The 23,390-nt window shown below is 45.2% G+C and overlaps 1 protein-coding gene across 1 annotated transcript; it reads right to left on the minus strand.

The window, feature by feature from the left end:
* Window positions 1–1,610: 1,610 nt before the first annotated feature.
* LOC121281805 (CD40 ligand-like) lies at window positions 1,611–19,324 on the minus strand. The gene is made up of 5 exons (XM_041194808.1): window positions 18,869–19,324; window positions 18,086–18,223; window positions 16,872–16,938; window positions 12,295–12,387; window positions 1,611–4,202 (listed from the first exon to the last, which is right to left on the minus strand). Exons 1-5 carry the CDS (start codon window positions 19,028–19,030, stop codon window positions 3,790–3,792), a joined length of 873 nt encoding a protein of 290 aa, XP_041050742.1. The 5' UTR covers window positions 19,031–19,324; the 3' UTR covers window positions 1,611–3,789.
* Window positions 19,325–23,390: the final 4,066 nt, after the last annotated feature.

A 23,390-nucleotide genomic window follows, 5' to 3' on the forward strand; every position in this document is an offset into this window, starting at 1 on the left:
TGGCCAGGGCACTGCCCAACCAAGTTGAAACCCACCCCAATGTCAGATCATGGCTAATAAAAACTGGCACTGAAATAATGACGTTTATATGGAAATATTGAGTTGAGATAACTCAACAAGATTGCACACAATGGGCAAAAAAATCAGTTGGGAGCCGCCAGTGGGAAACCTGACTGTCCTGCAGTGCCATTTTAATTCTCGGCAGGTGTTAATTTGCACAGGGAGACATACCATCCCCATGGAGAGGAAGCCCCATCTTAGAGATTGACCAGCCACTCCGATTGGCTGGCAGCTCTGTAGTCTCAGCAGCACTAGGTTTGAGTGGTGGCTACTGCTGGTACTACAGGCAGCCCCCGAAGAAGAGAAGCCAATGGGGGCTGGACTTCAGCTAAGTCCGGGGTATTGATGGGGCCTGGCTGGCAGGCCCCAGTGAGTGGTGGGAAGGGGGCAGAGGCTGGGTTTGAGAGGCCTGGGGAAGGGGTCGGTGGTTAAAGGGAGATGTGTCTCTAATGGGCACAGGGGACACCCACCTTTGCCCGACACCTGCCTGCCTAGTAAAAGCTGCTCCTTCACTGTCGCTGGGTCAAAATCTTGGAACTCCGTCCCTAACAGCACTGTGGGAGTACCTACACAACATGGACTGCAGCAGATCAAGAAGGCAGCTCACCACCACCTTCTCAAGGGCAACTAGGGATGGGCAATGAATGCTGGCCCAGCCAGCGATGCCCACATCCCATGAATGAATAAAAAAAATTAGTAAGAAAATCTTTCAGGAGTAAAGTTTTCTGTTAACACCAAATTAGGGTGTAAGTGCAAGATTAAGTTGATAGGTGGTGTACAAACCCATTGCACTTTGTCACAAGTCAGGGTCACTGTAATCAGGAGAGGTGGAACTTTGGAACATTGCACCCAAGCATAAACAACTCATTGGATTTCAGATGTGGACTTGTCTCCACTGAAACTGTTTCCCTTTTCAGCCAGTTTATGGTTAGGATGGCATGGGGGTATCTCCCAACTACCATTTACCAAGGAAGAGAAACCTGGGCATGTTTCTGAACTGTTATACGGAGAGACTGGAGAAGCTATTCTCAAAGGGCTGGAGAAAGTTAGGGGGACATTTAATAAAGGTGTTCAAAATCATGAAGGGTTTTGATTGAGTAGAAAGGGATTGTTTCCAGATGCAGGAGGTTCAGTAAACAGAGGGACACAGATTGGTGGGATGTGAAATAAAAATGACACGCTGCGTTGTTCTGATCTGGAATGGCAGGGGCTGCCTGAGAGCACAGTGGAAGCAGATTTAGTAGGAACTTTCAAAAGGGAATTGGATAAACACTTGAAGGGAATAATTTGCAGGGATATGGGAAAAGAGAAGGGCAGTCAGTTTAATTGGGTAGCTTTAGCAAAGAGCTGGCACTAGCTCAATGGGCTGAATGGCCTCCTTCTGTGCTGTAGGATTCTATGATTCCTTGATCTGATAATCTTCTGCGTGAAAGGTTTCTAGTTAGGAAGAACGAGGTCCACTATCCAACTCAACAAATGAAGTACAAATGGCTGTTCACACATTCAATACATTCTGACTCAAAAATAGCAAATGAATTCCAAATCTCATCCAGAAGGCAACAGAAAATCTTTATTTGTTTCTAAATTTTACATGAGAACAGCTAATTATACAATGAATTTATCCAAAAGTAACTTTTCTTATATAAATATTCACAAAAATAAGCAATACTATAAAACACTTCATGAAATGTGAACAATTTAATCAAATAAATAGGATAATCTTAATATTATTAAACAACAGGCAAAACCGACAATTCGAAAAGTATTGTAGTCACTTAGCTGCGATTATTTTTTGAAGTGTATTTGCTTGAGATTTGTATTCTGCACAAAATACCAAATACACTCAAAAAATACACCTACCCTCACACACACACAGACAAGAAATAGGTAGAAACCTGCTTTTGTAATTATTAACTTGACAAGTGCAATTTAATTGTCCTGTTCCAGAATATGATAAATAAGATACAAAAAAAAACATTTTCAGAAATTCCTGAAATGCACATCGAGATTCTAAGTGCTATTTTGGCATTCTTGCAAACATTCATGATAGCACGGAGCTCACAATAAACTATTTAACTGCGTGACACACTTTTCACAGGACAGGGGGTGATGGGAATAATTAGTGCTTTATGCAAAAAAAAGAACCGCAGGCCAGACTGATGCTATTCCAGTGCATTGCCTGACAGGTAGGTGCTCCCTGTAATGATCCTCCCCGTGGGGAGTGCGACATCACACACTGAGAATCTGCAAACTTTGCTTTGATGGACGGACGGTGTAAAAACTCGAGTGCTGTCGGAACTGGTTACAATGGGACAGCTCGGTTGATCTTGTTGATGTAGAATAAAGTCAGTAGCAAATTTAGGAGGAAAATTACTTTGCAATAACAAAAATTTGTTTAGCAAGAACTGCTGAAGTGGTAACACATTATTTAAAAGATTTAAAAGCTTCACTTCCTCCTGAGTGTCTATGGTTCAGTTATCGAGCAGGCATCGCTTCGATTGTTAAACCACTTCATAAGAACAATGGAATAGAATGAGTCTATTTAGGGCAGTTTATCTGCAAAGTTACTGAGGCGTTTAATGTGCCCTTTCAAATATGATGCTTTATGCATACAATAAGAATATTACTTTAAATACATTTTTGAAAAATTATGTAAATGAGATGGTTTCACCATAATGATGCTACTCCCACATTAGAAATGAACCTGCTCGCCGCGACCGGTGGTACTTAGCTTTTCCTCAATGTCAGTTCAACAAGATTGACTCCCCTCTTTAACCTGCTCACTATATTTTTCATACAGACTCCGCTTAGGCAAGAACACGAGGACATGCAGCGCATGCAATGCTCACTCGGAAGCTTTGCTCCAGAGCTTGTGGACCTGTGGTTTTCTGTTTACAGGCTTCGAGGCTGCTGTTTCTACACAGGATGCATTCATTTATCAACCATCTCCAGTCAGCACTTAAAATCAGTCAAGAGGGTAACTTTAATCACAAATTCGGTGAAACAAAATACACACCCCTCCTCTCACTATGCTATGCAGGATTTGACAATTCCTCCCCTCTCCCAACGAAAACAAAAAGCTGAATGTTTAAAGGGAGGTAAAAGCTGCTGTAATGACCGTTTCCACCCCAGTCGGTTGATGACTCCGAAACCAGGCGTGTAGCTCAGCCCGAGGTCAGCTCGAAGCACAAGGAATAAATATTTAATTGCAGGCCCTGGGGTAAAGGTGATTGCAATTTACACCAACTGGTAAAATCTGACCTCAAATATCACCGAGTATTGATTCAGGGAAGGGATATTTCAGTATCAGTTTCTTGCACGTGTTGCTCTAGTGGAGAATTGGTGTGAGTAAATGTGAAGGAATCTGAGGAACTGCGCCCACTCAATATCTTGCACTGTTTTTAGAATGTTGATCTGTAAGATCTGTCATTTTTCTGTATTTCTATGGAAATCTGAAAAGAATAAACCGGGCTGTTTGATTTACAGCGGAGCTGGAGACTGCTAACAGTGGAAGGGGTGATTAAGGAGGTGTTGAAAAGCTGGAATTTTGTTACTGAACTGTATTTTGTTGCTGACTGTAGAATTGTGAAACCTTGCAGATTTCTTTGGGAAAACTCTGCGAGAAAGCAGTTAAAGCAATGAGCCACTGACAAAAGACCTGAGCTGTTGAGAAATGGAACCAATTTTCTATCTGACAGCAAACTTTAAGTCAAGTTTTAGCAGAGGGACTTAAAGCTGAAAGATACCAAAGTAAGTGGCTCTATCATAGCTGAGCAGATCTGTTTTAGTAACAGTTACAAACAGCTTGTCTCCTGTTTTCAACTTAAACACTCCTCCTTGATTGACTGAGTTGAAACTAGCAGCCTCCTTTTTGTCCACTGGTGTTTTGGATGCCTTCATTAGTAGAGTCGCTTGCTCCTTTATTCTTTGCAAATAGACGTACTGAAGAAATGGTGCACTGGTTAAGTTGTCACTTTTGTTACTGGATAGTCGAAAACTAATCTGACAGTACACATAGTAAAATCCGGGCTCAGTTATAACTAGCTTACCACTGGTATAATTTATGTTGTTTGTAAAAGCAGGAAAACCTTTAGCCATCCATTGTTTTATTGGTTGTCCTTTGTTATCAGGAAAGGCGGAGTCTAATGAGAGGAAAGAAAGTCAATTGTTATAGAAAGCATCAAAGAATCGCCACTGTTTGAATTACTGCGTGGTTTCAACCTGTCTAGGACATGTAATAAAGTGCATCTAGTGTAAGCCAGTTGTCTCAGACTAGTGACTAGAACCACAATAATCAGCCAAACACTAGCCTCAGTTAAATGCTGACTAACCTGAATGAATTGAACCATGATTTCAGCAGTCTAGTTTCACCAGAACAGAGATAAAAAGAAAAAAACTGCGGATGCTGGAAATCCAAAACAAAAACAGAATTACCTGGAAAAACTCAGCAGGTCTGGCAGCATCGGCGGAGAAGAAAAGAGCTGACGTTTCGAGTCTTCATGACCCTTCCACAGAACTGTTCTGTCGAAGGGTCATGAGGACTCGAAACTCTTCTCCGCCGATGCTGCCAGACCTGCTGAGTTTCTCCAGGTAATTCTGTTTTTGTTTCACCAGAACAGAATCGTTTAAATCCAACCCAAATTTTCTTCTTTAGCATGTATTCCAATCCGTACACAGGGCATTGTAATTGTGATAGGTTCACAATCATTTAAATGATTAATTCATTATCTCCTCTAGAAAGGAAGAACTTGCATTTATATATTGCCTTTCTCATCCTCAGAGCACCCCAGAATGCTCACAACCAATTAATTATTTTTGAAGTGCCATCAGTGTTGTCACATGAGCAATTGCCGTAACCCGAATGATGCACAGCAAGATCCCACAAACAGCAACTGACATAATGACACATTAATCAGTTTTGACTGAATCAGTGTTCATTCAGGGAATATTAATGGACAGAAAACTAGACATACTCACCTGGTCCCCAAATAGTACATTGGGGTTACTTATGTTCATCTGAACAGGCAGATGGGCCTCAGTTTAATGCTTCAACTAAAAGGCAGCACCTCTGCCAATGTAGCATTCCCTCACTGGTGCAATGAAATATCAGCTGACATTATGTACTCAAGACCAGAAGTGAAGCTTAAACACCTAACTTTTTGTTTCAGTCCAATTAAAATACTGATTCTCCATGCGGAGATTCTCAGATGTTGACAGACAGACTCTTTGCTCCCTCAGAGATATGAGATCTGTCTTTATGAATGAATCATGACAACGTCAATGGGCTATTGGGCTTCAGAGGCATCATAGCCAAATCTCATACAATCTTCATCCAGAATCTATGTCAGCATGCTTTACTGTAGAGGCTATTGGAGCAAAATTGGGAGTGGGAACCCCGGCTATTTTGCTATTATTTGGCTCTTCTGTTGACCCAGGAGCATTTCAGCCAATGAGAGGGGCTGCACAATTCCCTAGCTCAGATTGGTTAACTCAGTACTGATCAAACGTGTGGCCTGCCTGAAGTGACAATTGTTACATCCTGTGGTTTGCTGAGGGTCCAATTACAATAGGAGCTGGAACAGAGGATTAAGAGCAGGTCCAGAGATCAATGGCTTCAAGCCATTGACGATGGAATCACAAATTTCACAGCAGCAGCTTGTTTTACTTTTAAACAGATGCCTTTCAGAAACTGCATTTGTGGTTCTACTGGGCCCATGTGACCTGTTTGTGGATTTTACAACAGAGCGTTGGTGTCTGGAGGTGGCTATTTCTGATCAATGATCATTCCATCAGTCTCAACCTTCTAATGATGTCCGCATGGACGGAGAGGTGTGGGGGAGGGGTGAAGAGGGAGAAGAGGAGAGGGAGGAGCTGGAGGGTGGGGAGGAGTTGGGGGGGGGGTTTGAAGTGGGGGAAGGGAAGGGATGGAGCTGGGGGAATGGGGGAGGAGTGAGGGTTGAGGTGGGGGAAGGGGTGGGGAGGAGTGAGGGTTGAGGTGGGGGAAGGGGAGGGGAGGAGTGAGGGTTGAGGTGGGGGAAGGGAGGGATGAGGAGGAGTGGGGGTTGAGGTGGGGGAAGGGGAGGGAAGGAGCTGGAGGGATGGGGAAGAGTGGGGGTTGAGGTGGGGGAAGGGGAGGGGTGGAGTGGGGGTTGAGGTGGGGGAAGGGGAGGGGAGGAGTGGGGGTTGAGGTGGGGGAAGGGGAGGGAAGGAGCTGGAGGGATGGGGAGGAGTAGGGGTTCAGATGGGGGAAGGGGGAGATGGAGCTGGGGGAATGGGGGAGGAGTGGGTGTTGAGGTGGGGGAAGGGGAGGGGAGGAGTGGGGGTTGAGGTGGGGGAAGGGGAGGGGAGGAGTGGGTGTTGAGGTGGGGGAAGGGGAGGGGTGGAGTGGGGGTTGAGGTGGGGGAAGGGGAGGGGAGGAGTGGGGGTTGAGGTGGGGGAAGGGGAGGGGAGGAGTGGGGGTTGAGGTGGGGGAAGGGGAGGGAAGGAGCTGGAGGGATGGGGAGGAGTGGGGGTTGAGGTGGGGGAAGGGGAGGGAAGGAGCTGGAGGGATGGGGAGGAGTGGGGGTTGAGGTGGGGGAAGGGGAGGGGAGGAGTGGGGGTTGAGGTGGGGGAAGGGGAGGGGAGGAGTGGGGGTTGAGGTGGGGGAAGGGGAGGGGAGGAGTGGGGGTTGAGGTGGGGGAAGGGGAGGGAAGGAGCTGGAGGGATGGGGAGGAGTGGGGTTTGAGGTGGGGGACGGGGAGGGAAGGAGCTGGAGGGATGGGGAGGAGTGGGGGTTGAGGTGGGGGAAGGGGAGGGGAGGAGTGGGGGTTGAGGTGGGGGAAGGGGAGGGGTGGAGTGGGGGTTGAGGTGGGGGAAGGGGAGGGGAGGAGTGAGGGTTGAGGTGGGGGAAGGGAGGGATGAGGAGGAGTGGGGGTTGAGGTGGGGGAAGGGGAGGGAAGGAGCTGGAGGGATGGGGAAGAGTGGGGGTTGAGGTGGGGGAAGGGGAGGGGTGGAGTGGGGGTTGAGGTGGGGGAAGGGGAGGGGAGGAGTGGGGGTTGAGGTGGGGGAAGGGGAGGGAAGGAGCTGGAGGGATGGGGAGGAGTAGGGGTTCAGATGGGGGAAGGGGGAGATGGAGCTGGGGGAATGGGGGAGGAGTGGGTGTTGAGGTGGGGGAAGGGGAGGGGAGGAGTGGGGGTTGAGGTGGGGGAAGGGGAGGGAAGGAGCTGGAGGGATGGGGAGGAGTGGGGGTTGAGGTGGGGGAAGGGGAGGGGAGGAGTGGGGGTTGAGGTGGGGGAAGGGGAGGGGAGGAGTGGGGGTTGAGGTGGGGGAAGGGGAGGGAAGGAGCTGGAGGGATGGGGAGGAGTGGGGGTTGAGGTGGGGGAAGGGGAGGGAAGGAGCTGGAGGGATGGGGAGGAGTGGGGGTTGAGGTGGGGGAAGGGGAGGGAAGGAGCTGGAGGGATGGGGAGGAGTGGGGGTTGAGGTGGGGGAAGGGGAGGGGTGGAGTGGGGGTTGAGGTGGGGGAAGGGGAGGGGAGGAGTGGGGGTTGAGGTGGGGGAAGGGGAGGGGAGGAGTGGGGGTTGAGGTGGGGGAAGGGGAGGGGAGGAGTGGGGGTTGAGGTGGGGGAAGGGGAGGGAAGGAGCTGGAGGGATGGGGAGGAGTGGGGGTTGAGGTGGGGGAAGGGGAGGGAAGGAGCTGGAGGGATGGGGAGGAGTGGGGGTTGAGGTGGGGGAAGGGGAGGGAAGGAGCTGGAGGGATGGGGAGGAGTGGGGGTTGAGGTGGGGGAAGGGGAGGGGTGGAGTGGGGGTTGAGGTGGGGGAAGGGGAGGGGAGGAGTGGGGGTTGAGGTGGGGGAAGGGGAGGGAAGGAGTGGGGGTTGAGGTGGGGGAAGGAGAGGGGAGGAGTGGGGGTTGAGGTGGGGGAAGGGGAGGGAAGGAGCTGGAGGGATGGGGAGGAGTGGGGGTTGAGGTGGGGGACGGGGAGGGAAGGAGCTGGAGGGATGGGGAGGAGTGGGGGTTGAGGTGGGGGAAGGGGAGGGGAGGAGTGGGGGTTGAGGTGGGGGAAGGAGAGGGGAGGAGTGGGGGTTGAGGTGGTGGAAGGGGAGGGAAGGAGCTGGAGGGATGGGGAGGAGTGGGGGTTGAGGTGGGGGACGGGGAGGGAAGGAGCTGGAGGGATGGGGAGGAGTGGGGGTTGAGGTGGGGGAAGGGGAGGGGAGGAGTGGGGGTTGAGGTGGGGGAAGGGGAGGGGTGGAGTGGGGGTTGAGGTGGGGGAAGGGGAGGGGAGGAGTGGGTGTTGAGGTGGGGGAAGGGGAGGGGAGGAGTGGGGGTTGAGGTGGGGGAAGGGGAGGGGAGGAGTGGGGGTTGAGGTGGGGGAAGGGGAGGGGAGGAGTGGGGGTTGAGGTGGGGGAAGGGGAGGGGAGGAGTGGGGGTTGAGGTGGGGGAAGGGGAGGGAAGGAGCTGGAGGGATGGGGAGGAGTGGGGGTTGAGGTGGGGGAAGGGGAGGGGTTGGGGCTGGGGGAATGGGGGAGCAGCAGACACCATTTAGGTCCACCTCCACTGGACTTTCCTGGGACAGGAAACAAAGGGCAGAGACACTATGGAACTGCCCCAGAATCTACCCCAGATTCTTCTGCCTGGCCTGGAGATCGTGGGGCCAATTCAGCCATGAGTTGTAAATAGCCCAGGGAACAAAAGTGCCCGTAATTTGGTGGTGTTTAATAGTCTGACTCAGAGATCCCTACAGGGCTGAGCTGTGAAATGAAAAAGGTCACAATAGTACAGTAGAATCCTTTGAGGTTGTGCCTGAGGTTAAAGCGTAGTGTGTGATAGCAGAGAAGAAACATTAATCGCATCTCACACTACACTTGACCTGAGAATGTTTAATGCTGACACTGGCCTAAAAAGTATTCCATTGACATCTTGCATCTTAATAGCACAAAGATGATTCAGAAGGAAATATCCTGTATATTTACTTAATGTTTGTTACAACAAGTATCAGAATTCTAAGGTTATGAATGGTTTTCATTCCAGAATATGTTCTTTTCAAATTCATTTTAAGATGTTAATTGACCTCCCATGGCCTGTCGACAATGCAGTGGGATCTGACTATGCATCCTGCAGGTGCACAGGGAATAATAAATGGAGGTGGAGCAGGGAGTCATTTCTTATTCCTGATGTCATAACACCCCACCTCTCCAAACAATATTCCTTTTATTCTTTTCACAGGATGTGGGCTTCGCTGGCTGGGCCAGCATTTATTGCCCATCCTTAGTTGCCCCTTGAGAAGGTGGTGGTGAGCTGCCTTCTTGAACCGCTGCAGTCCATGTGGTGTAGGTACTCCCACAGTGCTGTTAGGGAGGGAGTTCCAGGATTTTGACCCAGCGACACTGAAGGAACGGTGATATATTTCCAAGTCAGGATAGTGAGTGACTTGGAGGGGAACTTCCAGGTGGTGGTGTTCCCATCTATCTGCTGCCCTTGTCCTTCTAGATGGTAGTGGTCGTGGGTTTGGAAGGTGCTGTCGAAGGAGCCTTGGTGAATTCCTGTAGTGCATCTTGTAGATGGTACACACTGCTGTTACTGTGTGTCGATGGTAGAGGGAGTGAATGTTTGTGTATGTGGTGCCAAACAAGTGGATTGCTTTGTCCTGGACAGTGTCAAGCTTCTTGAGTGTTGTGGGAGCTGCACTCATCCAGGCAAGTGGGGAGTATTCTATCACACTCCTGACTTGTGCCTTATAGATGGTGGACAGGTTTTGGGGAGTCAGGAGGTGAGTTACACGCTGCAGGATTCCTAGTCTCTGATCTGCTCTTGTAGCCACAGTATTTATATGGCTAGTCCAGTTCAGTTTCTGGTCAATGCTAACCCCCAGGATGTTGATAGTGGGGGATTCAGTGATGGTGATGCCATTGACTGTTTGTTTGGAGAATCCAGGAAAGCAAACCCCTCAGACTGCGCAAGTGAGGCTGCAGCTTTGTGTGTGTGTGTGTGTGTGTGTGTGTGTTGGGGGGGGGGGGGGGTAGGGGGGTTACAGTTTCCTATACTCATGAGACTCCTCATAGTCATAGAGTCATTTACAGCACAAATGGTGGCCTTTCAGCCCATCGGGTCCATGCCAGCTGTCTGCGGAGCAATCCAGTCAGTCCCACTCTCCACTCAATCCCTGTAATCCTGTAATTTAATTTAATTTCCTTCAGGTGCCCAACCATTTCCTTTTGAGATCATTGATTGTTTCCACTTGCACCATCCTCGTGGGCAGCGAGTTCCAGGTCATTGCCACTCACAGCATAAAAACACTCTTCCTCACATCCCCTCTGCATTACTCATGCAAAACCTTAAATCTGTGTCCCCCAGTCCTAGTGATGGTGTGTTACAGACACTCAGGGAGTACGTGCTCTTTATGGTCTGGGCCTATGGATGGTGAAGGCAGAGGCTCCAATGCTCTTTCCATCACATGGCCGACCAGAAATCTCCCCCACTCTTACCGCCTGTCATTGGTGTGTGTCAGCAGGATTTGCAGATTGATACTCAACTTGTTTAGCAGTGTTATGAAAACACCTTCCTTAGCCATCAGGTCCTGCAGTGGGACTTGAACCCAGAGCGTCTAGCTCAGGGGCAGAGACGTTACCCAAGATCCCCCTCCTAATCCTGTACTATCAGCCAAAGGGAGCAACCTTTCCTTGTTAACCTTATCTAAACCTGTCATAATCATTTTTTAAAATTCTTTAATAGGATGTGGGCTTCGCTGGCTGGGCCAGCATTTATTGCCCATCCCTAGTTGCCCTTGAGAAGGTGGTGGTGAGCTGCCTTCTTGAACTGCTGCAGTCCATGTAGTGTAGGTACACCCACAGTGCTGTTAGGGAGGGTGTTCCAGGATTTTGACCCAGTGACAGTGAAGGAACAGCGATATATTTCCAAGTCAGGATGGTGAGTGACTTGGAGGGGAACTTCCAGGTCGTGGTGTTCCCATCTATCTGCTGCCCTTGTCCTTCTAGATGCTCGTGGTTGTGGGTTTGGAAGGTGCTGTCTAAGGAGCCTTGGTGAATTCCTGCAGTGCATCTTGTAGATGGTACACACTGCTGCTACTGTGCATCGGTGGTGGAGGGAATGAATGTTTGTGGATGTGGTGCCAATCAAGCGGGCTGCTTTGTCCTGGATGGTGTTGAGCTTCTTGAGTGTTGTGGGAGCTGCACTCATCCAGGCAAGTGGGGAGTATTCCATCACACTCCTGACTTGTGCCTTGTAGATGGTGGACAGGTTTTGGAGGTCAGAATGTAAGTTACTGTCAGCAGAATCGTGTACATTTCTATCAAATCCACTCTCAATCTTCTTTACTCCAAGGAGAACAGCCTCACCTTTTCCAACCTAACCTTGGAACTAAAATTCTCCATCCCTGGAACAATTCTGCTAAATCCCCTCTGCCCCTTTTCAAGGACCCACACATCCTTCCTGAAGTGTGAACAGAACTGGATGCAATTCTCTAGTTAGGGCCTAATCAGAGCTTTATAAAGATTCCTAACTTTCCAGCTTTTATATTCAATGCCTCTATTTATGAAGCTCAAGATCCCAAATGCTTTGCTAACCGCTCTCTCAATATGTCCTACACATGTACATGCAGCCCCTGTCCCTCTGTCCTCACACACTCATTAAGTCTATATTGCCTCTCCCGGTCCCTTCTAATAAAAATATAACACTTCACACTTCTCTGTATTAAATTCCACCTGCCACTTCCCTGCTCATTCTGCTAGTCTATCTATGTCCTGTTGCAGTTGATTATTCTCATCCTCATTGTCTGCCACTCCTCCCAGCTGGGTATTGTATTCTTGTATCCAAGTCATTTATACATATCAAAAAGAGCAGTATCCTAGCACTTGGGAAACACCGCCTCTTACCATCCTCCTCACACTAAATGTGTCCAACTGCTGGCGTGACTACACATCACATATGGAGTGTGTGACATACATCAATTTAATATATTTCTAACTAATGCCCCACTATATCACAAGATGGAGAGTGATAAGCAAGGGGATTCCCCAGGAATATAAGAGCCAGATATATTAAAGTCATGATATATAAAATATAACATCTTTATCTATTTCAATATATTAGAAATCTTACATTGATGTGCTTTTACCATTGACTTATTCATTTATAAATTCCTAGGTCAGTACTTACAACACACAATTCCTATGTAAACTTTACACAGTGCAGTTAACTCTCCCAATAGTGAAGCAATCTTTCAAATGATCCTTGGATCTTACCTGGTGTATTTTCAGCTCTGTTTGTAGCAATGAGATGAGCTGCAGTGCGGTGCAGGTTGTTGATTTTGTCAGTCATTGTATCAGGGTGGCTACCTAAATATCAAGATAAACAACATTGAAGGAAACTTTAAAACAATGCCACACATAATACCTACAGTCAGTCTGCAAAATCTTTTGCATTTCTAGATATATGTTGTATGTATATATCTTGCACTTCAATAGCACCTTTTACATCTTTAGGATGCCCCAAAGCACGTTACAGCCAAACAAAATACTTCCTGAATCGTAATCATGGTTATAATGTAGGAAATGCAGCAGCCAATTTGTACACAGCAAGATCCCACAAACAACAATGTGATAATGATCAGATAATCTATATTAGCAATGTTGATTCAGGGATTGATATTCATTAGGACACCAGAGATAACTCCCCTGCTCCTCTTCAACTAGCATCCACCTGAGAGGGGAAATAGGAGCTCAGTTTAATGTCCCATCTGAGAGTGCAGCAACCCCTCAGCCTAGATTTTTTTAGAGTGGAGGTTTGAACCCACAACCTCTGGCTCAGAAGAGATGGTGCTACTAACTGAGTGAAGGCTGCAATTATCATTGTGGATAATATGTTATCTTGTTGCCACAGAGAATGGATGTCAGAAGGAAGTAAGATATTGAGCAACAATGAAGGCAGGAACAAAAACCACTGAAGCAGTTCTGGAGTGAAAGAGATCAGACCTCGGCCTCTGCCAACATTACAACTCAGTTGTGCTCCGTGTGTGAAATATTGCTAGTTCAGGAAAGCACTTTGCAGTCTCTCAAACTCCAGGAACTGAGAAATAACTGGCCAGTCCTCTCAATAATTGCCTTTCTTGGCCTGACTATGTAGCAGCCCAAAAATCTACAAGGCGGTCTTGGAGACACCATTCTCCTGGACTGGGCTGTCCTTCACTCTGAAACAGGCAGCCCCACCACCCTTTAATGGGATAAAATACATGGCAGCAATAGACATTTAGCATTGAGTGTTCAGGCAAGGGCAAATATGTAAAGTACAGTTAATGCCTTAAGGAATTTAAGCCAAATCCTGCAGCATATGAACCAGCAGAACTGTGTCATATTAAGGGACAAAATCTGGTGTTAGAATAATGCAAACCACATGGCTTTCTTTGAAAGAAAATTGGTCCTTTATATTGGTTATCAAAACTAAACAATACTAAACTCTTTATAAAGGACACTGAAGTCCACGATCTAGTCAGTGCTATTTCATAGTGCAATATCTGACTGAAACAGACAAAAATTCAGCACCTTAGCACTTAGTGGGATGTATTACACACAGTACTTCTGAGTTATTTGTAAGGATTTTACAGTTATTGGGTAGCTTAATAATTATGGTACTGGATTAAAAATTTGGAGATGATGAATTCAGATCCCATCTTGACAAGTTATGAAATTGTATTGAAGAAATCTGATGATAAAAGTCATTGTTGAAAAAGCTAGCTGGTTCGCTAATAGCTCACAGGGAGAGGTATCTGATGTCTTTACCAGTCTGGCCTATACTTATTCCTTGCTATGTGGTTGATCCTTAACTGCCTTCAGTGGAACTGGGGACAAGAAATAAATGCTGCCTTGCCAGTGCTACCCATATCCTGTTAACAAATTGGAAGTTACTGCACAATCAATGAACAATCCATCGGTGAGGAAAGGGCCTTTGGTCTTTAGCAGGAATATGTAGAGGCCCTTACTAACTTGACACATATCACACATTAACCATACGACTGTATTACAGTGGCTTTATGGTTTATAAAACTTTCTTCATTTGGATTTCTCTGTGGTGGAAATGCAAATACTGATGGCCACTGTGTGCACTGTGCAGCAAGTGGGTACATTGGCCTAGACAGGGGGTTATTTCAATGTAAATTAGCAGAGAGTATTACTTATCTGGGAGATCAAAGCAAGTTTCAAAACCTCATTCAAAGCAGCAACTCACTGACTTTGAGCTTAGGTAGTGAGTAATTGATGAAACAATTGTCTGCTGCAATCAACTATTAAGGCTTTTAGAAAATAGTTATACTGCTACTTAGGGTACAGTGGTGATTATCCTAATGATCCAGAGATATGAATTCAAATCCCACCATGATGGTTTGGGACTTTGGATTCAGCAGTTAAATTAAGCAGTTAAAAATGGGGATGTTGTAAAACACAAATGTTTTACTAATGTAAAAGCAAAAAACTGCAGATGCTGGAAATCCAAAACAAAAATAAAAAATACCTGGAAAAACTCAGCAGGTCTGGCAGCATCTGTGGAGAGGAACACAGTTAACGTTTCGAGTCCGAATGACTCTTCAACAGAACTAAGGAAAAATAGAAGAGAGGTGAAATATAAGCTGGTTTGGGGGGGGTGGGGGGGGGTGGTGGGACAGGTAGAGCTGGATAGAGGGCCAGTGATAAGTGGCGATAACCAAAAGATGTCACAGACAAAAGGACAAAGAGGTGTTGAAGGTGGTGATATTATCTAAGGAATGTGCTAATTAAGGGTAGAAAGCTGGACAAGCAAGGTACAGATAGCCCGGGGGGGGGGGGGGGGGGGGGGGGGGGGGGGGGGTGGGGTGAAGGGATGGGATCGAAATAGGCTAAAAGGTAGAGATAAAACAATGGATGGAAATACATTTAAAAATAATGGAAATAGGTGGGAAAAGAAAAATCTATATAAATTATTGGAAAAAGGGGGATCGGAAAGGGGGTGGGGATGGAGGAGAGTTCAAGATCTAAAATTGTTGAACTCAATATTCAGTCTGGAAGGCTGTAAAGTGCCTAGTCAGAAGATGAGGTGCTGTTCCTCCAGTTTGCGTTGAGCTTCACTGGAACAATGCAGCAAGCCAAGGACGGACTTGTGGGCAAGAGAGGATGGAGTGTTGAAATGGCAAGCGACAGGGAGGTCTGGGTCATGCTTGCGGACAGACCAAATTGGAGAGACCAAACGCAGACTGGGTGACCACTTTGCAGAACACCTTCGGTCTGTCCACAAGCATGACTCAGACCTCCCTGTCACTTGCCATTTCAACACACCACCCTGCTCTCATGCCCACATGTCCCTCCTTGGCCTGATGCATTGTTCCAGTGAAGCTCTATGCAAACTGGAGGAACAGCACCTCATCTTCCGACTAGGCACTTTACAGCCTTCTGGACTGAATATTGAGTTCAATAATTTTAGATCATGAACTCTCTTCTCCATCCCCACCCACTTTCCGATCCCCCCCTTTTTTCCGATAATTTATATAGATTTTTCTTTTCCCACCTATTTCCATTATTTTAAATGTATTTCTATCCATTGTTTTATCTCTATCTTTTAGCCTATTTCGATCCCTTCCCCCCACCCCACCCCCACTAGGGCTATCTGTACCTTGCTTGTCCTGCTTTCTACCCTTAATTAACACATTCCTTAGATAATATCACCACCTTCAACACCTCTTTGTCCTTTTGTCTATGACATCTTTTGGCTATCTCCACCTATCACTGGCCCTCTATCCAGCTCCATCTGTCCCACGCACTGCCCCCCCCACCTCCTTAAACCAGCTGATATTTCACCTCTTTTCTATTTTTCCTTAGTTCTGTTGAAGAGTCATACGGACTCGAAACGTTAACTGTGTTCCTCTCCGCAGATGCTGCCAGACCTGCTGAGTTTTTCCAGGTATTTTTATTTTGTTTTACTAATGTGTTGGACTGTAATAGAAGCAAAGGAAATCTGTAGTGCTTAGCTGGTCTGATTTGTACGTGACCCACACCTAATTTGAGCAAGTTACTCAGATACATCAAATTTAGGGCAGTTATGGGGGAGTCTTACTGGCTCCACATGCTGCCAGTGAATACTGCATCGTTGAGAATCAGCTTTTAAAATCACACTGATTTGTATATGCAATACATAAAAGCCAAGTGGTGTAAGACACCACCATTCCAGTTTACCCTGACTGCAGTATAACTCCTGACTGCTGTAAAGTGTTGGCAACTTTTAAAACTTTGTGTGGGATCTTTTTAATATACCCCACCCCAGCTCCCATGATCATAATGTTAAAAATGAATCTGCCAGGAGTTTTCAGTGCGCACTGAGACACACGTACAGAGAGTTATGCACAGGTAGTGGTATAATTCCATTCTGCAGACAATGCATCACACGGTCTGATACTAGTTGCTGCAGGACAAGTCCAATCTCAGTGGAAGATGATTCATGTTTCACAGGCTTATTTCTATAAGTTACATTGGTATTAAAAATGGATAGCCTTTAATTTATGGCTGACCTACAGGTTTTATCAATTTATAATTGTTTCTTTGATCTTGACAAAGAATTCCCTCCCAGAGCATCTACAAGATCAGGCCATAGTTATGCTACTCAGTATGAATTTCATCTTCATTTCCATCATCTTATTTCCAAAATTTCCAAAAATTGAATCTTAGACACATTTTATAAAAATGTGATCCCTAAAAAATGACTAGAGCATTTGTCAATTTGGCCTTGTAGGCTTTTTGCAGTCTCCTTTGTTAAGCTTGTGGTGAATACAGTTAATAAAAGTTGAGTTTGATTTGTGAAATACCTATCTGTTTTTCTTGTTTTGGATCTCCTGTGCCATATAGCTGTTGTTCAGTGTTGTTGGCCAAGTACTGAAAGGGGAAAGATCACATAATTAGCACTGTGAAGATTACAGCATGAGAGAAGGCAGAGACAGAGAGGAGGACTCTCACCCCATCAACACTATTGCACTGTCAACCTATCTCAGCCTATCTCAGTTCATGTTTTTCTTCCTGCACCACCTGTTCATCTACTTCGGAGTTTACCACCTTCCTTTTCAATCTCCCCAATAAAAAACGATGTTTTTAAACATCAGTGTAACCCTCAAGATCTCTGTCCGCCAGATATCTACAAAAGGAAAAAAATGTAGAAGATGCTGCATTTATATAGCACCTATTGGACCTCGGACAACCCCCGCACCCCCCCCATCCCCAAATCTTCAAATATGATGAATGACATCCCCAAAGAAGCAAGATGAGTCCCCAGCTCATGGGTAATTTTGGTGAAGTTAGTTGAAGGAGGAATGATCTTCAGGGCATTGGGAGATCCAATGGCCGTCAATGTTCATCTCAGAAGGGCAACACTTCCGACACTGCAGCACTCCCTCAGCACTGCCGGAGCGCCCGCCTGCACTCTGTACCATTTACAGAGTCTTCCCAGTGCACCATTTCTTCCCAGGGACCAGGTTTTGTAGAATATGTCCGACATTAAATCAAATAAAACATTCCTCAATCTAACGGTTGATGTAGCTGAGCCCTCCGCATTTCAGTTGGCATCTCCTCAGGCCCCAGTAACTCAATCTCCAACACATTATTTCACCATCTCTACCTGTGCTTTGAACAACCCTCAGGTCTACACAGAATCGGATATTAACCCAATATTTTTACCAACATATTCATTGGTTTAGGCTCTGTTGTTTAGTGTTCATTCGGATAATCTCTCTGATCTGACTGACGAGTCAACTCTTCTCCAAGTCTCTGAATCTACTTTATTGTGTAAAATGTTCACCGCCTCCCCAACCCCCGGCTCTCGCGAGGCAATCTCGAAAAGCAGCAATAAACATTTCTGTTTTTACAGCTGACCTAGTTTAATAAACCTGGTTTAGACATCAAAAGACCAACAAAGTGACCATACCAATGAAACCATCTGCAATAAACAGGTCATTTCCAATCACTGGAAAGTATTTGTATATCTTTCGGCTATAGGATTCCAAGTTTTACAATGTAAAAGGGGTTTTACCTCCTGAATCCGATGCTGAAGTTCGGGTCTTATATCATCACAAAAACGCTGGTCCTTTTCCACGTGATTCTTATTTTCACATTTTTTAATAATTTTCAGGAACATATATTCTGGATCCGTGTTCACAATTTCCTGAACCTTTTGGGAGGTTATAAAACAAATATATGTAAACTATCCCGTGCTGATGAAAGAGTTTAAAAGGACAGATGATAGCAGTACCTTTTCCACCATATCGTTAACATGAGTTAACCCATTGCCGACCAGCCCTTTACCTTTCTCAGTGTAATACTGTAATAAGATTCTATAATATCCAGGCATATAAAAACACACTCTCCTCTCCAGCGGTTTAAGGCCATTAATAAACAGGGCAGAGGAACCGTTTTGGTAACTCAGTTAAACAGCTGCGTAACTAGTTAAAAATGCTCTAATGTTATTATTAGCCCCCCAGTCAATGATGCTTAAAGATGATCATTTAGTATGCAGTTCTTTTTTTTACTGATTTCCATTTGTTTTTGCATTTTATATCCTGAATAGAAATTCTTTTTACTCCCTGTGTTTTGCTGAATTCCTGAGCATCCCATAATAAATCGTTATTTTGGCTTCTGTGTAGTTCTCTGAATTTAATATATATCTAGTCAATCGAATATTACAGAAAACTAATAAAGCTTCAATACAACGAGAGAATACTACAGTTATTTTTTTTAAAAAGCTGTTGAATTAATAGTAAAGATATCAACAACGAATTTAACACTTTGGATTAAAGATCGCTTCCATTTTTCTCACCTTGTCAAGTTTCACTGAGAAATAGACGTATAGCAGGGCACTTGTGACCATATGTCCGAGCAGTAAGACAACGATCAGGTGGATTAATACTCGGACAGACACAGAGGGCTGGTGTTCGCAAACCTGCCGCTGCTCAGTTAACTTGTTTGACGTTTCACTCATGTTACCAGCCAATGCAGACACTGTCAGTCCAGTTCCCTTTGTCACAGTGGAGTTCCAGAGCGCAGCATTCAATCTTTTGTCATCTCGCACCTTTCAGGAAACTGAAGAAGTTCTACAGCACATTTCTTCGAAGCCTCCACTTCCTGCATGGAAAATATGTCTCGCTTTTGTTAGGTTTGCAGAGTTTCTTGTACCAGCAAAACCATTCCCTCTTCCTTTAATCCTCAACTAGACTTTTCCCCTCTTACTGGATAAGATGAAACTAGATGTCTTCCCCTGGTTGACACTTTAATGCAGAAAGCCGGTTTGATTATTTGAGGTCACTACTCAGGGAGTTATCTCTTGATCAATTCGCATTTCCTGTAGCGACTATTTCCTTTTATTTTTCTAACCTTTTTCTTGCAAACTGTGTGCAAAGTTGTTCTTTTTCTCTTTGCATGAGAACTGCTTTTCTTCCAAAATTATTTCCATGCAGCCATGTTGCTTTTCAATATTTGTGATGTGGAAAGTGCTGAACACTTGCAGTTTAACATTTCAAAGTGTAAAACCGTTTGTGCATCGCCTTGGTTCTCAGTTTCATTCGATGTTCTAGTTCCCTGTACAGGTCTCTTCTGAACCATGTTGTGTGCGAGTGGAACACCCACATTATCTACTAAAGTAAGTTTTGCTCAGGATCACGACATTCAGGACAATTTGACCCTTGTGTTAACGTCTCATTAGTTAATGTTCTGAATGTGCTCAGTTTTATTGTACAGGCTATTTCTAAAAGAACAATGGTTTAGAGATTTACTTTCAACAGGTTCAATGCCAAATGCATTTAAACTTTAATGCAAATTCACCACCACAGGTTTCACAGTATCTCTGGCTTAGTATGATGCTGATTTTTAACTTATATTTGTGAGTGAGATTTGTATTATGGTATAAAATACTGCTTCAACCTTAGCTGGACTCCTGGACTGCTGCACTTTAGGAAGGATGTGAAAGCATTGGAAAGAGTGCAGGAAAGATTCATGAGAATGGTTCCAGCGATGAGGAACTTCAGTTATGAAGAGAGATTGGAGAGGTTGGCATCATTCTTCTCAGAGAGGCGAAGATTGAGAGGAGATTTGATAGAGGTACTCAAAATCATGAGGGTTCTGGACAGGGAAGATAGAGAGCAACTGTTTCCACCCATGAAAGGGTTGAGAATCAAAGGCACAGATTTAAGGTAATTGGCAAAAGAAGCAATGGTGATGTGAAGAGAAACTTCTACCATTGGGAGTAGTTTCTACTTATTTACTTTATCAAAACTGTAATGATTTTGAACACCTCTATTAAATCCCCCCTTAACCTTTTCTGCTCTAAGGAGAACAATCCCAGGTTCTCCAGTCTCTCCACATTAAATGAAGTCCCTCATCCATGCTACATTCTAGTAAATCTCCTCTGGATCCTTCCCAAGACCTTGACATCCTTCTTAATGAATCGAGCTAAATTGAACACAATCCTCTAGCTGGGATCTATTCAGTGTTTCACAAAGGGATAGCATAATCCCTTTGTTTTTTGACTCTAAACCACCATTAACAAAGTCAAGGACCCTACATTCTTTAAAAGCCTTCTTAACCTATCCTGTCACCTTTGGAGGTACACCCCCATGTCGCTCAGTTCCTGCACCCACTTTCAAATTCTACCATTTAGTTTATTTTGCCTCTGCTTATTCTTCCTACCAGAGTGTACCACCATCTTCTTCTCTCTGTTATATTTAACCTGCCCAAGTGTCTGCCCATTTCACCAGGTCTGTCTATGTCCTTCTGAAACCTGCTACTGTCCTCTCCACTGTTCACTACATTTCGGAGTTTCATGACATCTACAAACTTTGAAAGTATGCTCTGTACACCCAAGTACAGGTTCTTCATGTTGGAATGTTGGCCAAGAAAATAGGAGCAGGAGGCAGGAATTCAGCCCATCAAACCTGGTGATCAGTACCTCACTTAATCACCTTTGCTCCAATTCTCTATATACCCAAGAAAAATCTACCCCTCTTCATTTTCAAAATACCATTTAACTCTCAGCATCCAAAGCTTTCTGGGGAGATCATGCAAACTTTCTGCTACAATTTGTCTGGTAATACACTTCCTGAATGATTCACCTCTAGTGTTAAGATTGTACCACTCTGGGTTGTCCACCAAAGGAACTCATTTTTCCATCAGTCCCTCTCTTTTCCCTCTCGTTTCTCTATCAGCCCCTCTCTTTTCCCTCTCTTTTCTCCATCAGTCCCTCTCTTTTCCCTCTCGTTTCTCTATCAGTCCCTCTCTTTCCCTCTCGTTTCTCTATCAGTCCCTCTCTTTTCTCTCTCATTTCTCTATCAGCCCCTCTCTTTTCTCGCTCATTTCTCCATCAGTCCCTCTCTTTTCTCTATCAGTCCCTCTCTTTTCCCTCTCTTTTCTCCATCAGCCCCTCTCTTTTCCCTCTCGTTTCTCTATCAGTCCCTCTCTTTTCCCTCTCGTTTCTCTATCAGTCCCTCTCTTTTCTCTCTCATTTCTCTATCAGCCCCTCTCTTTTCCCTCTCATTTCTCCATCAGTCCCTCTCTTTTCTCTATCAGCCCCTCTCTTTTCCCTCTCATTTCTCCATTAGTCCCTCTCTTTTCTCTATCAGTCCCTCTCTTTTCCCTCTCTTTTCTCTATCAGTCCCTCTCTTTTCCCTCTCATTTCTCCATCAGTCCCTCTCTTTTCTCTATCAGTCCCTCTCTTTTCCCTCTCTTTTCTCTATCAGTCCCTCTCTTTTCCCTCTCATTTCTCCATCAGTCCCTCTCTTTTCTCTATCAGTCCCTCTCTTTTCCCTCTCTTTTCTCCATCAGTCCCTCTCTTTTCCCTCTCTTTTCTCCATCAGTCCCTCTCTTTTCCCTCTCATTTCTCTATCAGCCCCTCTCTTTTCCCTCTCTTTTCTCTAGCTCTCCCTCTCATTTCCCTCTCTTTTCTCCATCAGTCCCTCTCTTTTCCCTCTTGTTTCTCTATCAGTCCCTCTCTTTTCCCTCTCATTTCTCTATCAGTCCCTCTCTTTTCCCTCTCATTTCTCTATCAATTCCTCTCTTTTCTCTATCAATCCCTCTCTTTTCCTTCTCGTTTCTCTATCAGTCCCTCACTTTACCCTCTCTTTTCTCTATCAGTCCCTCTCGTTTTCCTCTCATTTCTCTATCAATCCCTCTCTTTTCCCTCTCGTTTCTCTGTCAGTCCCTGGCTCTTCCCTCTTGTTTCTCCATCAGTCCCTCTCGTTTCTCTATCAGTCCCTCTCTTTTCCCTCTCTTTTCTCTATCAGTCCCTATCTTTTCCCTCTCATTTATCTACCAGCCCCTCTCATTTCCTTCTCTTTCCTAGAACCAGGGGAGCATAGTTTAAAATATGGGATCTCCCATTTTAGACGGAGATGAGGAATTTCTTCTCGCAGAGGTCCGTTAGTCTTTAGAATTCTCTTCCCCAGAGAGCAGTGGAGGCTGGGTCATTGAATATATTTAAGGTTGAGTTAGATTTTTTGACCAACAAGGGAGTCAAGGGTTATGGGGGAGTGGAGTTGAGACCATGACCATTATTGAATGGTGGAGCAGGGGCTCGAGGGGTTGAATGGCCTACTGCTGCTCCTAAATTCTTGTGTTCTTGTGAGTCAACTTGCCCTGTTCACCTTCAACTAGTGTCACAGCTGAGGCGATAAATGTTGTGAGGAGAAAGTTGGACCAGTGCCCTCAGCAGCTAAGGAAGACTATTGGTGATTCAGAGAGGAATAGAGCAAGGATAATTTCTGAAGTGGCTCGGTAAATTGTTGGGCAATTACTAACTTCTGCTGTAAACACTCACGGATGTGGATCATGTTTCTGTTTTGTCCAGGAGGACAGACCTTGGTGTACATCTGAATCAAAAGATATTACCTTTGGGAGTGAAGTGCTCCATCTGTTCAACACTGAAGTATCAGTCCAGATTAACATGCACAAATACCTGGAGTGAGATTTGAACCCATAAACTCTAGGTTAAGAGTGAGTGTGGCCTGCTTTGCCAAGTGACACATTAGCAAGACTGCCCCCAATGTCCAATGTCCAATGTCCCAATGTTTCTTTCATGCCTGTCACACTTGTTGATGACATGTTTAATTGTGTTGTTAAGATACACAGGCAAAGGGCATTGACTATTTAAGTACTTAGAGCATTTGGAAAGAGAGACCTTTTGTGGCTGTGGGCCTTGCAGGGGCTGGAGAGCATCCTCACTCCCCAAAACAAAATTTTAATTTGATTTAATAAAGTTCCTTTGGAAAAAATTTCTCCATTGTTTCCATTCCCCTTTAAGGGGATATCACTTTAATTTTATTTGTTAACTTGTTAATTAATTTGTCTGTTTG

Source organism: Carcharodon carcharias, chromosome 9, assembly GCF_017639515.1.
Source record: "Carcharodon carcharias isolate sCarCar2 chromosome 9, sCarCar2.pri, whole genome shotgun sequence".
NCBI classification, from domain to species: Eukaryota; Metazoa; Chordata; class Chondrichthyes; order Lamniformes; family Lamnidae; genus Carcharodon; species Carcharodon carcharias.

Excerpts from the sequence above, each read along its gene's own strand:
- LOC121281805 (XM_041194808.1), bottom strand. The coding sequence starts at position 19,030 with ATGAGTGAAACGTCAAACAAGTTAACTGAGCAGCGGCAGGTTTGCGAA. Across the intron at positions 16,939-18,085 it reads TTCAGCATCGGATTCAGGAG|TACTTGGCCAACAACACTGA; the intron begins GTAAAACCCCTT and ends TTCCCCTTTCAG. Across the intron at positions 4,203-12,294 it reads CAGAGCTGAAAATACACCAG|ACTCCGCCTTTCCTGATAAC; the intron begins GTAAGATCCAAG and ends TCCTCTCATTAG.